Source organism: Rhinolophus sinicus, linkage group LG02 (genome assembly GCF_036562045.2).
Source record: "Rhinolophus sinicus isolate RSC01 linkage group LG02, ASM3656204v1, whole genome shotgun sequence".
Lineage (NCBI taxonomy): Eukaryota > Metazoa > Chordata > Mammalia > Chiroptera > Rhinolophidae > Rhinolophus > Rhinolophus sinicus.
In genome coordinates, this window is record NC_133752.1 from 107,885,896 (window position 1) to 107,901,198 (window position 15,303).

A 15,303-nucleotide genomic window follows, 5' to 3' on the forward strand; every position below is an offset into this window, starting at 1 on the left:
GGATTTGAGAATCGAAAGTCATCTGTAAGAGATTACGAAGCTATAAAGATTGAATATTGTTCTCTTACCGTACATGTGTTCAGTGAAAAATGTTCACAGTGGGAGAAAATTAACAGTCTTTGGTTTTCCTCTTTTCTAGGAAAAATTCCTTTGGTTACCGGAAGAAAAGGGAGGAGAAGTTTACAGTGAGTACATGAAGCCTGTGTCATTGTTACAAGACATTTAAATCTAGGTTATATTAAGCAAACTTGAGATATAATTATACGAATAAAGGTTCAGATGAAATGAGTCTTTCAAAAGAGGTTTGCTTTTAACTTGAGCTCCATTAAGTGACAAGTGACATTCCTGCCGCGCTGAAGGGGACGAGGTGGCGGTTGGTTTCCTGAGTGAAACTCTGGTACACGCATGTGCTGTGCAGTAGGTATAGCCAAGAGCACACTGCACTTGGTGTTGTCCACGTGCAGGTGTGCACAGGACTCCTCCGTGTGGGTGACACGCAGTATACAGGTAACCCCTGTGTAACACACTTGTTAGGTTCCTAAAAAGTGCCATGTTGTGCAAATCCGTGTTATACGAAACAAAGAACTAGTACAAAAAAGGGGTTAGGTTCCAAATATTAAAACAACATACTATTATATTTTTGTAATTAAGAGAAATATCTTTATTAAAGTAATTTTCACCAAAAGTTTAACGTATTAATGTGTATTAAATAATGTTTTCTTTGTCATCACTACTAAGCTTTTATTGCATTCCGTGTTGTTCGGGGATTTCCCTAATTTCGAATGAGACATCTTTTGCTCTTAAAAGCTCTCATTAAATTCCTTGTGGTTCGGGGATTTCTCTAATTCTCAAACCATGTTAGAGTGAAACCGTGTTCTAGGATGCCATGTTGTTACGAGGGTTTTCCCCAACTCTCGAACCGTGTTATAGAAGTGCCTTGTTATACGGGGCTTATCTGTAATTTTAAATGGCTGGCTCACTAGGTTTGATGGCAGCATAAACTTCTCCCTTGCAGGAAGTAGCTCGTCGCTGTGCAGAAAGCGCTGTTGCCCCTGCATAACTTGCAGGGTAGGTCTATGTGGTGTAGGTGCGTGAGGCGGCCTGTCTACATGGGATGTCACTTTCTCCTCTGCGCAGTGCTTCTGCTGCGTTTGGTGAGCGAGACACGATGTATTTGCACATGGAGTGTCCTAGCAGAGTTAGCTTATGTGGGAGACATAGTGGAAGGAAGGGCATTTTCTGCAGTGGCAGGTGTGGCATGCATTCCACACTGAGGGGCAGGGAAGACCTTGGGAAAACCTTAGGTCCAGCCCCCTGAGCCATCGAGTGCTGTCTTGTTACAGGAAATGCATTTTCTTTGGGACCTAGGAAGCACACATTAGCAGTGAACAGACACCCATAATTCTGCCTTACTGGTCAGCCTAGTCTAGTTCTTGGGGAACCCTTCGGTGAGGCAGTTTCTGTCGGCTGATTCCAGTTAGAATTAATGAGTTCCTGTAAAGTTTGGCCTAACAAGACTGTCATTTGAATCTGTCTTCAGATACTAGTTACCTTATGTGAATTACTCCCATTGCTCACCATGTCACCTTCAAAGGTGACACTTTTTCTCATTGCTGTTTCTGTTTCATTTTGATTTGTGTTCCTGATTACCTGGGAACCACCTAGAAGCCCAGGCACATGACATGGTTCTAATTAGTAAAGAGAGTGTACCTGTTGTTCCCCTGGGACATTCTTGTGACTTCAGAAATGCATGGATGGTGACAAACTTGGGCATCGGCCCCATAAAGCCCATAGTACCAGGGGCAGCATGCCCACCCCACCTGAAGCCTGTCAGATCTTAAAGTGTTAGCATCAGACCTCATTGTGACAAAATAGATGTTAAAAAAAGAGAAAAATACACAAAAACAGATCAAACCTCATCTGCAGGTGCTGTCATTTTGTAACTCCCACATCTGGGCAGTTATTTTTGTTCCTAAATATCGAGATTTCGTAGATTTTCTCCCTAGAAATGCTCTGAAAAGCTGGGTTCACCTCAGAAACCCGTAGATAGTTATAGAACTGGGTGACAGCGTGGCTGGGAGACAGCACCGCACGGCCACTACTGGATAGTGTAGGCTTTGTTCCAAGGGCTGTTACTGAGCAGTCAGGCTCGACTTTGGGCACCTGCCCAGAATGAAGGATGGATTGGCAGGTGCCCAGAGGAGATGTGGTGTGGCTGCCTCAAGCCATCTCCAGTCTGCTCTCCCCTCACTTCTAACAGACCTTCTCTGGGTTCTGCTTCTGCATATGTAGGTGTAAGTGTCAACCGTTCCAAATTAAGTGAGCCCCATGTGAGCATTGCATTCAGAGTGGCCAAGAGGAATACCTGTGTTCCACCTCAGTACAGACTCATTTCCTCTCCCTGTTCCTTGTCTGCTTCAGGCAAGGAATTGGACACCTACAGAATGACTTCCGGCTTATTGAAGCAGGTTGACTATAGTTTTCTAGTAAAATTATATCACTGCCCTTCTCCTGCGATCTTCGGCTTATGGTTTACAGTTGGATGTTGTTCTGCAGTTTACCTTCTTGAAGTCAGGGAGTGTGATAATCTCTTATCCAATACCATGGGTTGTTGTTTTTTTTTTTAAGATTTTATTGGGGAAGGGGAACAGGCCATTATTGGGGAACAGTGTGTACTTTCAGGACATTTTTCCAAGTCAAGTTGTTGTCCTTTCAGTCTTAGTTGTGGAGGGCGCAGCTCAGCTCCAGGTCCGGTTGCCACTGCTAGTTGCAGGGGGCACAGCCCACCATCCCTTGCGGGAGTCGAACCGGCAACCTTGTGGTTGAGAGCCCGCGCTCCAACCAACTGAGCCATCCAGGAGCTCAGTGGCAGCTCTGTTCAAGGTGCCATGTTCAATCTTAGTTGCAGGGGGCACAGCCCACCAACCCTTGCTGGAGTCGAGGAATTGAACTGGCAGCCTTGTGGTTGAGAGCCCGCACTCCAACCAACTGAGCCATCCGGGAAGCAGCTCAGCTCAAGGTGCCGTGTTCAATCTTAGTTGCAGGGGGCGGAGCCCACCATCCCTTGCACGACTGGAGGAGTTGAACCCGCAACCTTGTGGTTGAGAGCCCACTGGCCCATGTGGGAATCGAACCAGCAGCATTTGGAGTTAGGAGCATGGAGCTCCAACCGCCTGAGCTACCGGGCTGGTCCCCAATACCATGTTTTTTACACAGTGATTAAAAATACAAAGTGTTTCCATGGTGGACTTTTATGGCTTGTATTTCTTTTACGAGGTGTGATCAAACAATACAGTGAATGTTTAAATTAGATAAAACTTACTTTAGTAAAAGACACATTGTCATTAATTCCCCCTGAAAATACTCCCCCTCACTTCAAACACACTTATCCCATCGTTCTTGCCACTTTCTGAAGCAGTTCTGGAAGTCCTCTTTCGTGAGTGTTTTTAGTTGCGCTGTCCTGGCTGCCTCGATGTCCTGAATCATTTTGACTTTGGGGAAGAGCCAGAAGTCACACAGTGCCAAATCTGGTGAATAAGGTGGATGAGGACACACCGTAATGTATTTGACAGAAATTGCTGTACCAGAAGAGATACGCGACTCGGAGCATTGTCATGATGGAAGATGATTTACGGCACACTTTAAATTTAAAACACACCTTCTCTCAACCATGACTCACACCCTACTGACCACACCAAACAAGTTGAAACTTGTCACACACTGTTACTAAGGTTCGACACGCCGCTTCCCATATTGAATATCCCTGCCTTTACGTTGGGTGGCACTCAGCAGCAGCAGTCACCATATTTTGTGACCACAACGGAAAGTCTCTGTGTCACACATCGCTTCTGGTACAGCAATTTCTGTCAAATAAAACCATTAACAGTGTGTCCTCATCCACTTTATTCACCGGATCTGGCACCGTGCGACTTCTGGCTCTTCCCCAAGATCAAAATGACCATGAAAGGTAAATGTTTTGAATTGATTCAGCAGATCGAGGCAGCCACAAGAGCACAACTAAAGACACTCACGAAAGAGGACTTCCAGAACTGCTTCAGAAAGTGCAAAGAATGATGGGATAAGTGTGTTTGAAGTGAGGGGGAATATTTTGAGGGGGATTAATGGCAATGTGTCTTTCACTGTAATACTTTTTTTTTTTAAATTTAAACATTCACCGTATTTTTTTTGTCATACCTCATAGATTACAAATATTCTGTGATACCATGAAACTTGTCTGGACATGAACAGGTTAATGTCTAGACTCGGGCTACTCTCCTTTTTGACAGCATGGGCCAGTTGTTCAGCATCATCTTCCTTGCGTATCTCTTTGCTGCTCTCAGCTGCATACTGTGGCCTGCCTGGCCTGTGTGGGCGACAGGTGGTAGGAAAGCAGGTGCGCACGGCTTGTGTGCCGGTGTCCAGCAGCAGCCGTGAGGGCCAAGCTTTATAGGGTAGGGGCTCTGCTCTTGGTGGTGGAAGTCGCCTCATCAGGGACCTCTGATTAGGTGGCGAAGTGTTGGTGTGGTCGGATTACCTATTCTTTCTTTAAGACAGATGCAGAAACCAGTTAGCGAATAGATGACTGCCTTGCTTCTGCTGTGTGTCTTAGCGCCATCCTGCCTACACTTGTGCAACTTTGCGATGTTGTTCTCTTTCAGAGGAGTCAGACTCAGTCTCCGACGCCACCAAAGCCTCCATCCCCGAGCTTCGAGTTGGGGCTATCCAACTTCCCCCCGCTGCCCGGTGCAGCGGGCCACTTGAAGGCCGACGACTTGTTTGAGAGCAGGCTGTCGGGCTCGCTCCTAGGCTCGTCCAAGGAGAGGGTAAGACCCATGTCACATGCCGAGTGCTCAGTAACGTCACGGGGTGCCGACTTCCTGCCCGGCCGTAGGCTGAGCTCTTTACACACGTGGCTTTTTCCCCACTCGGAAGAGGTTCAGAGGGTAAGTGATTTGCAGAGACCACACAGATTTTGAGTTGAACCCAGTCTGTAGTCTCTTAGTTCCCTGTCTGCCAAGGTCAGAGAGACAGATGTGGGCCATAGTGAGCAGTGCAGACAGTTTCTCATCCAGAAACTCAGGCTGCGTTTTCATTGTTGCTATTTGGGATCTCCTTTTATTTTATGAGTCAGAATTTAAAGCAAAGAAATCTGAATTATGCCAGAAGTAGCATAGAAGCCTGAGATAACGTTCCTATGATTCCAGCAGCTTTTGGTGGACTCTAGGCTGCCTTACTAGCTGCCTCACTCCCCGGGGTGGTTACCAGTGCTCCTGGGGTCCGCTGCAGTTACCGCAGTACACAGGCTGTGTGCTGCTGCCAGCAGTAACCCCTGTGTCTTTTCTCATGGAAATCCACTGCTGCCACCCCCAGTTCCCAGGAGTGAACATCCAGCCTCCGGAGTGAGGAAGGACGCCCCCAGACTCTGCACTCAGGGACCTTGGGCAGGGCTCATATGGGCTTTATAAAGCCCGTGTTCATGCCTCTTCGTGCTGGTCTGTGCCTGCTGCTCCTGCTTGTAACCCGCAAGGCCGTGGTAGCAGTCACATTAAATTCGGCTTGTCTGGTGCAGTCATTTCTGAGTTATAAGTGTCTCATAGAGTGATGTGAGAGAGTCAGTGCATTTTAAAGGTCATGAATTCTAGTTTTCAGACTGACTTTACTCCCCCCAGCGGTGGGCAGAACAAGCTAGCCTCCGTGCTCTTTAAAAACAGCAACTACTGCTTTTTACATTTTCAGTGTCTGTAAAATTTCTTTTGGAGAAAGAATTGCTAATCTCTAAAGTCAGCCTGGTTCCATGGCCAGGTCCCCGCCTGTGTCACTGCTTCTTGGTGTAGCAGCTTCTGCAGGGCTGGCAGGGATGGGAGAGGCGGCTGTGCAGGAGTGTGGGGTCCCTGTCCTGCCAGGTGTCGGCCCCCAGCCCATGTTTCTATCACCTGGAGCAGAAACTCGTGTAGGTGCTGCCTCTCGGGGCGGCACGTGTGGGTCCCTGCTGAGGGCTGTCCCTGCTGAGGGCTGTCTCCCCTGAGGGCTGTGCCGTGTTTCCCCGAAAATAAGATCTAGCCAGGCAATCAGCTCTAATGCGCCTTTTGGAGCAAAAATTAACATAAGACCTGGTCTTATTTTACTGTAAGACCAGGTCTAATACACTATATAAGACTGGGTTAATATAATATAATACAACATAATATAAATAATATAACACCGGGTATAATATAATATAACAATATATAATTATAATATTAATTATAATATAATATTATAATATAATACCGGGTCTTGTATTAAGTTTTGCTCCAAAAGACACAATAGATCTAATTGTCTGGCTAGGTCTTACTTTCGGGGAAACATGGTAGGTGGTACTGGTCTCCCCCAGCAGCTCTCCGGTTCACTTCTGAGCTGTTTGCTTTGAAAAGTAAAATTTTAAGAATATTGTCATTTTGCACTCAGTCTCATTCCAATTATTTATTTGCTTTCCTGCCATTTTTGTTACTTATATGTCATAAAGAAGACGGCGCATGCATGAGCTGTCACTGTGTTCGGGGTCGGTGACTTGAGTGGGGACATCGGGTGTCAAGTCTCTGCCTCGTGGCCACACATGATTAACTTAAACATTCTGAGCTCAGTTTCCTCCCCTGTGGAATTGGGAAAGTTAACACATTGCTTCCAGAAGTGGTGTGTCAATTCAGGTGGGGACGCTGTTAGCACCTGCCACCCACCTCAAGACACTCCTAACTTTGCCAGTTTGGAGGTGTCGGTAGTTCTGGCTTTCGTTGATTGTGTGGAATTCCACATTTAGTGGATATCTGCATGTCTGCTCTGTGCCAGGCTGTGCGGGGCACTGGAGTGGGTGTCGGGTGAATAGATGGTTTTGACAGTTGTTCCTCTGGGAAAACCAGCTTGCAGATAATAGAATGGGAGCACAGAAGCAGGCCCACGGCTATGATTGCAGGGAGGACAGACCTGGGCCGTTTCCTGCTGGCGTGCTGGCATTCTGCCCACTCGGCGCCCCAGGGCCTGCAGAGGAGGACGGGCCGGCGGTCAGCACCGTCGTTGCCATGTTGTAGATCATAGTGACATGTGTGATGCACGCTGCTCTCCCCAACCATAAAACTGTGACTCCCATTGTTTTCAGAGCCTCAGCACAGACGCTGGTGTGAGCACTCTTCCCTCAGCGACCCCCAGGGAGCCCCTGGGACCGGCCCCCTGCACCCTGTCGGCGGCCCACGAGCGTGCCCCTTCCCCCGCCCACCTGCCCGAGTAAGTACCCGTCCTGCTGCTGCCTCCTGATGCTCTGGGATGGCTGATGAGTGGGACACTCACATGTCGATGGCCTTCTCACAGGGACCCCAAGGTGGTGGAGAAGCCAAGGGAAGCGCCAAGTGCGGACAGACTCCCTTCCGCCCCGACTGCCACTGCCAGTAAATCGGTGCAGGTGAACGGTGTCAGCCCGGTAGGTACCAGGGCGCCCGGTGGGAGGAAGCGGCTCCCTTGGGCCAGCCGCAGGCGGGCATTCGCGTGTGCACCTTGCCAGTCGCCTGGGCATCTCAGTGATTCTGCCAGTGCCCGGTCACTTCTGCTGCCGCAGCCCTGGGCTCTCCGTGTCAGTGTCAGTCAAGCGAGGTTGTCCTTTTGAGTAGTCACGAGACTCCAGCTCTGTTCCCAGAGGACCTGTGCTCGCTGAGCACATGCTGTCACTCCCTCCCCTGGCAGGATCCAGCCTGTTTCATTCTGATTTGTTGTGTTCCCCCATTGATCTTGGGTGAGCTTCTGTTGTTTAAATTGAGGAGTTAAACCCTTACTGTCCACCGGGTCGAATTCTGAAAGAAAAATTATTTTAGGTTAAAATTATTTTTAAGTTACCGAATGGTTTATGGGGCTGAAATAGTTTTAATTGTTCCCTTCTGTCACTTAGCTATCATAACTCCAGTTACCTGAAAACTCTGTTAACTTGTTTTCAAAGTTTTTAACTCTGTCTTCCTTCCCTGAACCCATACGACCAGCCCTCTGTAGTTTGCAATGAGTGAAAAGTTTCTGAAAGGCATTTTCAAGTTGGTTCATCAGTGATGGCTGGGCCCTGCCGCTGGCCTTGTAGCTCCCGGCTGCCTGCTGGGGCCTGGCTGCCTCCCGGGGCCCTGGCCTCCTCAGGCATCCCCAGGGCCTCCACAGCGTTTGGACACTTCAAGTTTCGAGGAGTTCGGTCAGCACTCCACATATCAGTGCCTCTCCTGGTCTTACTTCTGTTTACAAGATCTTTCTAGAGTTTCTTGGGAGGAAGTTATGCTGCAGGGGAAACTGCACTATTGAAATTTATGGAGTATTTAAAAATGCTTCTGAATGTGGAACTTTGGTTGTAGCTGGAAATGTGTGTTACCTTTACTGTATGACAGTGGTATTTTCACCCGTTGCCACTGGGACGTTATGTTTTGCATGTAATCCCAGAACTGTGTCTTTTCCAGGAACTGCGAAAACCCAGCTATGCGGAGATTTGCCAGAGGACCAATAGAGAACCTCCATCCTCCCCATTGCAGCCCCCGAAAGAACAAAAGCCAAACACTGTCGGTTGTGGGAAGGGAGAAAAGCAGCTCTCCGAGAAAGAGCCCCCTGCCACCAAGACCACCCCGGGGCCACCCAGAGACCAGAGGAGGCCGCCAGGCCCGTCCGTGGGGAAGCGTCTGCACAGAGAACAGAGCACGCCACCCAGGTCCCCGCAGTAAGCGCCCAGGTCTGGGGCTGCGAGGAGCTGAGGTCACCACAGCTGAGCACCGTCCCCCTCGGCGCCGAGAATGAGCCGCTGGTTAGGAGCTTGCAGTGCAGACAAGGCTCTGAGATGCCTGCAAGTCACTTCTATGAGTCGGATTCCCCCCCCCTTGGAAAAAAATCTATTTTTCAGGATTTAATTAATATAAACCTTATTTTAGGTTGGTGCTTAACTGGAGGTGATGCATAAGTCTGATTTTTTTTCAGGATAGAAAATGCATTTATCCTAACAAATTGATATTTTTTATTATGCCTCCATGTGGTTATGAATGCAAGCTATAAATAGTGAGTTTTTCTAAATTAAGCGGAACTGTGCTACTTCATTTTTTAAAATAACTGGTTAGCAATCTCTAAGGATGGTGCATATCTCTAAGGATGTGCAGACCGACGGCGAGGCCGAGGACCGTGGGCTGAGGGCACGAGGTGATGCTGTGGGGTGCAGCCTGGAGGGTGGACAGTCAGATCAGGTGCACCCTGGCCCCGAGTGTGACTGTCATTCAGAATCAGGTGATGGTAGCTTTTTATAAAAAGTGCAACTGCCTTTGATCTACTGGTCAGAGAGCCCCGCGAGAGCCCAAAACCTTGTTTTGATGCACTGCAAGCGAGTAACCAGCTCCTCACTCCAGTCTCAAGTGGCTATTGTGTAAGATAAATTCAAAGCACATTGTGAATAGAACTTAAATGAGAACATAAACTGTGTCGTCCACTGACATGTGACCGCAAATTGTACCCTGGTGTCTTGCTCTGCGAGCTGGCGGGAGGGCTAGGGGCCCGCCCCCCTTCTGCGTCTCCCCTGTGTTAGCCGGCTCCCGTGGGCGCTTTCCCGAACCTCCGCGCTCTACGTCGGCAGTGGATTGGTGCAGACGTCCCCTGACTGGGAGAATGATTTGGGTGCCTGGTGGTGGGGGAGATGAGAATTCCCGCTCTGGACCTCCGAGGTCAGGGTCTCGGCGGCCCCTCCTGGAAGTGCTGCACTCTGAACACGCCTGCTCTAAAGCTAGCGGTTTGTGATAAAGGTAAATATAAATTATTTTCTTTTAAAATGCCTAAATTTCTCCTTTGAGTGTAATAAGCAGCAGCCATTAAAATAAGGATATTTCATGCTACATGTAACCATACAGTTTATTCCACAAAATGTTATTTAACAAGACTGAGGGTTTTTTTAAAAAAAATTATTTCCATCCAATATTTAAAGACTTGAATTTTATTTAAACTTGAAAATGACTTTGCCTTAACTTTTGTATAAGACAGCGTAGAGCTCTGGAGACCGGCCCTGGGTTGGCGTGAGTGGGTCACAGTTCCTTGGCGGGCACCCGAGAACTAGCGGCGTGCTTGCAGTACAGCTGACGATCTCACACAGCTGATCTTGTCTCAGCTTGTTGGAAATCCTGGGATGCAGATGGTCCATGCTGTTAAATGTGTGCACTTGGGAGAGTGTGCTTCGCCTGTACAGTTGTAAATACTGAGAACATATTAAAGGTACCCTAAAGAGAAAATCTGATACAAATTATCGATATATTATAAATGTTGCTATTGACCTGAATGTAGATAAACTAAATGTTGTGGTTTGAATATCATTTTAATTTGTTGGGGTTTTTTTCCCTCTTAAACTGGTGTGTTGAACTGATTCTGCCTCTTTGCTGCTGCAAAAGGGGAATGGACAGTCTTGTGAAAGCCTCTGATGTGTTCACGTTCTTCCTTCAAGTATGTAAATATGTGCTAATCAGAGCTGGTGTGAGGGGTGCGGAGCATATTGGAAGGCAGGAATTGGCAGGATCCTCAGGGGAAGTGAGAAATAAGCTACTACTGAAAGTCACCCTGCGGGGAGGGCTCGCCCCAGCGCAGCCGCATGCTCACCTCCAAGTGCACACAGCGCCATGGTCCGTCCGCAGAAGCCTGCGAAAGGAGTGTGCAGATGGAGACAGCCGACAAAAGGCAGAAACAATCACCTCTTCCACCCAAACTAGTGAGCGCTGTAAAGAGTGGGAGAGACATGCTCTGAGCCTAGGAACTCCTTAGGGCCGCGGCCTTTGCTGGTGGGGGGAGTGGATGTTGTCGCCTCTGTCATCCCAGGTCACTGAAGGACAAAGCTCTTTCCCTCAGGCAGGGGCGTGCTGGGCAGCTAGAGCTGCTGACCAGCTTGTTCCCTGACGGCTCCTGCAGCCCCAGCCTGGCATTGAGAACCTTGCCCTGGCATGAGTCTTACAGTGTCCTTTTTAATTAAGCAAAGGGGATATGCCAAATAGCTGTATAATATCCAAAAAATCACCTTTCTGATACTACTCTGAGGTTTTCCATTCACAGACAAGAATGGGAGTTGGCACAATAGGAAGCTGTGACACAGATGGCAGCTCTGTCATACGCAGCAGTAGTATGTGGCTTTTGTACATTTTTTAAAGTGTCACTTTCCTTTCCTCCAGCAGTCCTTCGAGGTGTAGAATCAGATACAGCAGTCACAAATGCCATTTTAACTTGTACAACTGTGTGACGATGCTTACCGTTTGGAAATGTAGGAATCCGGCCCCGTTTCTCCAGACATGAGTTGCAGGTAGCATAGTTACTTTTAAGACTTAGTGTCATGATGTTTGTGATCAGGCCCTCCTGTAGTCGCATTGCTGGTTGCCACCAGCTGTAGTCATTTGTCCTGAGGCCGGCAGTTGAGGAAGGTGTGAGCCGTGGGCAGGGTCCCAGAGCAGCAGACAATCGGAGACTGAGGGAGAGCCGGCAGCCGCCAGTTCGCAGCACGGGGAGGGGCGTGCACGCTTTCTCGAGGGCTGTTGTTTCTGTTCTGTTTTGTTCATTAAGACTGGAATCAAGCTTATGTGTAAACTATTGGTAATTTAAGTTTCCTTTTGTGTCATTCAGTGTAAAACTGTCTAATTTGAAAAAAATGTAGGTTATGAAAAATAAAGATTTAGGCACTGTTCAGTTTTTCTTTTGATTTTTTTAAAATTAAAGTTTTCTTCAAGAATGCATCTTTTTAAAAAATAATTATTTGCTCCTGTCGTGTACATGAGAATGAAATCAGTGTCTCCTCCAACCTGTGTATGGGTCATGAGGCTTCTCGGGGCCTGTTGTCTTGTCCGTAGTGTGAGGGTTCTCCCTGGTCAGCTTGATGTTTATGTCCTCAGAGCAGTAGGAAAAGCAGTGCGTACTCCTGACGGAGCCAGCTGTCTGGTACACCTGAGTTACCACGGAAGTCTCCACCCCTGCGTCAGCTTCTCATCTCGTGTGTGAAAGGGCCACGTCTCAGGACATATCTCCATAAAGTCACTCATAGTTGGTATTGGGGACCTGTGAATTTCAGACCATAGGTGAGCCTCAAAACCAAAGTCATTGACTTATCCCTAAATAATGGTGATACCAGCAGTAGTAACAGGCTGGACGTGGATGACGCTTCTCACTAATGTTATTGATTTAGTGGACAGGTGGTCCAGTTAGTTGTGAGTTGACTGGTTTTCTATGAATTGCCTGTTGATATCCTTTTCTCATGTCTCTACAAAGTTATCGTTTTCTGACTGTATTCTTTATCTGTTCTGGCTATTCTTTGTCTGTTATATATGTTACAAATACTTTCTCTCAGTCTCTACCAGTTACCCTAACTTTATTTTAGAGTAGCTTACAGTTTTTAGTTACCATGTAGTAAAATTTATCAGTCATCTCTTTTATGGTTTGAGTGTCTTGGTCTTGTGTTTGAAGTCTTTCCCCTACTCCAGAGTCATAAAGATAATCTTTCATGTGTATATGTTGTCAGTCCATCTGGAATTGCTTGATTTGTATGTGCGCCAATGGTCTGAAGTAAGAGCACAACTTTACTTTTTGTCACATAGAAAGTTCTTTTTTCCCATATCTCGTGCTAATTAGTTCCTTGTTTCCACTGATGTGTGACGTGCCGCTTCTGTGACTTAGCGTTCCCACATACAGTGCATCTCCATCTAGGCTCTCGTTCTGTACTGTCTATGGCTCTGTTTCCTTGCTGACACCGTAGGTGCCACTCACCCATCGTTTGCAAACTTGCCAGTGATGATTAAATGTGCTGCATGAAGGCAAACTTAGTTAAGCCCATGTGGATCACCATTGTATCCTGTGACATAGTAGCTGCTCAATAAATATTTGTTAAGTTAATGGAATATTTATTGAGCATGTATGCTCCACGTGCAGTGCTGGCCTAGGAGATTTGGGGACAAATAGGGGGATGTGTTCATTGCTATTTCCACATAACCACCCCCAAAGTCACTGGTTTAAAATGACAGTCATACGTGGGCATTGGCTGGTGTACCGTGTTTCCCCGAAAATAAGACGTAGCTGGACCATCAGCTGTAATGCTATTATTAATATAAGACCCAGTATTATTTATATTATATTGGAGCAAAAATTAATATAAGACCCAGTATTATTTATATTATTATGTATGTTATGTTATATTATACCCAACCTTACATTATAGTAAAATAAGACTGGGTCTTACATTAATTTTTGCTCCAAAAGACGCATTAGAGCTGATGGTCCAGCTACATCTTATTTTCGGGGAAACGGTAGGCTCAACGTGGATGCACTTGTGTGCGTCCACTGGTCTGGGCCCATTTGTGGGCGGTGCACAGCTTGTCACCATATGCTTTCTGTCTTTGGGCCAGAGGCCGGCCAAGGCATCCCCTCTTTTCTATCTGCGCACTCCTCCAGGGCAGTCTCCTGCAGGTCCCTGATCAGTCCTCTTCAAAATGCAAGTTAATTCCACAGCCCCTCGGGGCAGCAACAACAAAACTTATGTCACTGAAGGGGAACTTCAAGCTGTCCCCAGGCATCCATGCTGCCACTTTAGGATCAGCTTCGTCTTCAGACGGAGCAGGGTGCTGCATGTAGCCATGCTAAATGACACCCAGCGGGAGGAGGGGATTTCTGTGTGGCAGTTAGGAATTATGCCAAACCACACTAGTAAATTCACATCTCATTGGTTAGAGTGGGACCCATGTCTATTCTGGAACCAGTGATGGCCTTCCATACTGGTTATGTCTGAGATAGGGCCAGGGTGGTGTGGGCACTGGACACATTGGGACTTGGTTAGGAAGAGGGCGGTGACCACCAGCCCCCCACTGGATGCTGTGGCTATCCCAACCTGGGCAGCCCTGAGTCCAGGGCCATGTACCTGACTGACCACGTGACGTAGCCATCTGAATTTGGTCTGTATCTCAGACTCACTACACCCAGACTGCACCCCTTGTTTCCACCACAAGACACCCTCTGCTGGCACCAGTACCTCCCCATTTCCTCTTCCCCATGTCTAATTTATCAACACTCCTATCACCTCTTCCTTCATAAGATGCCCCGACCCTCTCGTCACCCTGCCTGGTCATGGTCACCTTATGAGCGCCTCCTCACTGGCTGCCACCAACCAACCCCTTCACCCTCTGCTCCTTCATTCTGGCCGGAGGGACCCTCTTGGCACTCCCTGGCATCCCCTGGCACTCCCTGGTGTTCCCTGGTGCTCCCTGGCATCCCCTGGTGCTCCCTGGCATCCCCTGGCGCTCCCTGGCATTCCCTGATGCTCCCTGCATCCCCTGGTGCTCCCTGGCATCCCCTGGCGCTCCCTGGCGTCCCCTGGCGCTCCCTGGCGTTCCCTGGTGCTCCCTGGCATTCCCTGGCGCTCTCTGGTGCTCCCTGGCATCCCCTGGTGCTCCCTGGCATCCCCTGGCGTTCCCTGGTGCTCCCTGGCGCTCCCTGGCTTAAGAGAGCCTCGGGCTCCTCGCCGTGAGCTTCCCAAGTTTGTGGCTGGCAGGACACCAGCTGCCCCACCTGGGTACTTCCTGAGCCTGGGACTGTTCTCCCTCCTCAGTGACTGCTCCTCCTGTCCCTTGGACCCAGTTCACCGCTGGGCCCTTCACAGAGCCTGTCCCTGAGTCCATCCAGTCACTTCATTCTGTCCAATTTGATTTGTATCTCATCTCATCTGTTTACTTGCTTTTGGCCTTGAACTCCACGGGCCTTGGGTGCATGTATGCCTCTGTCTCCCTGTGTCTGGAGGGCGGCCCAGCCCACGATGGGCGTCTCAGAACCTATTCATGTATTGATTCAGCAGTTGTCCCAAACACTGTTACTTGCACACTGAAGGCCACCAAAGTTCCACGTGCTCCAGACTTCTCCCTTGAACTGTGAGCTCGCTGTCAGTGCGTGGACGTCTAAAAGATGACACAGCTGGATTTCTGACTGTGCGTTAGTGTGCTCCCTTCAGGTGGTGGCAGCCCCACCTGTCACTCCATGGGACTCAAACCCGGGCCTCCCCCTTGACTGCTTTCTCCCCCACATCAGGACCTGCCTCTGGGTCAATGCAGTGACCGTGGCTCTTATGCTTGGCCCTCCCGTCCTTTCTTACGCAGCTGCCAAAGTGTCCTGTGACCTCAGCCCTGTTCAGAACCACCCAAGGGCCCACTTCTGCAGTGACCGGCATGACCGGACCAGTGCTGGGACTCAGCCCTGTGCCCCTCGCACAGTCCTGCAGTTACCTGTGTGACAGCAGAGGCTCACTTCTACCCAGCCTCCCTGATCCGGTCC

General features: G+C 48.5%; 1 protein-coding gene across 8 annotated transcripts in view; it reads left to right on the top strand.

Annotated features, from left to right (window-relative positions):
* The window catches only part of LARP4B (La ribonucleoprotein 4B), a 74,404-nt gene extending 62,719 nt beyond the window's left edge, over positions 1-11,685 (top strand). For 4 of the 8 annotated variants that reach the window (XM_074325062.1, XM_074325061.1, XM_074325060.1 and 1 more), the window contains 5 exons: positions 140-185; positions 4,659-4,943; positions 7,133-7,257; positions 7,342-7,450; positions 8,457-11,685. In XM_074325062.1, the coding sequence (XP_074181163.1) occupies positions 140-185; positions 4,659-4,943; positions 7,133-7,257; positions 7,342-7,450; positions 8,457-8,714 (823 nt within the window). In that variant the 3' untranslated portion in view covers positions 8,715-11,685. The remainder of the gene's footprint in view (positions 1-139; positions 186-4,658; positions 4,944-7,132; positions 7,258-7,341; positions 7,451-8,456) is intronic. The other 4 variants (XM_019718064.2, XM_074325063.1, XM_019718063.2 and 1 more) reach the window with 1 other exon arrangement.
* The last annotated feature ends 3,618 nt before the right edge of the window (positions 11,686-15,303 follow it).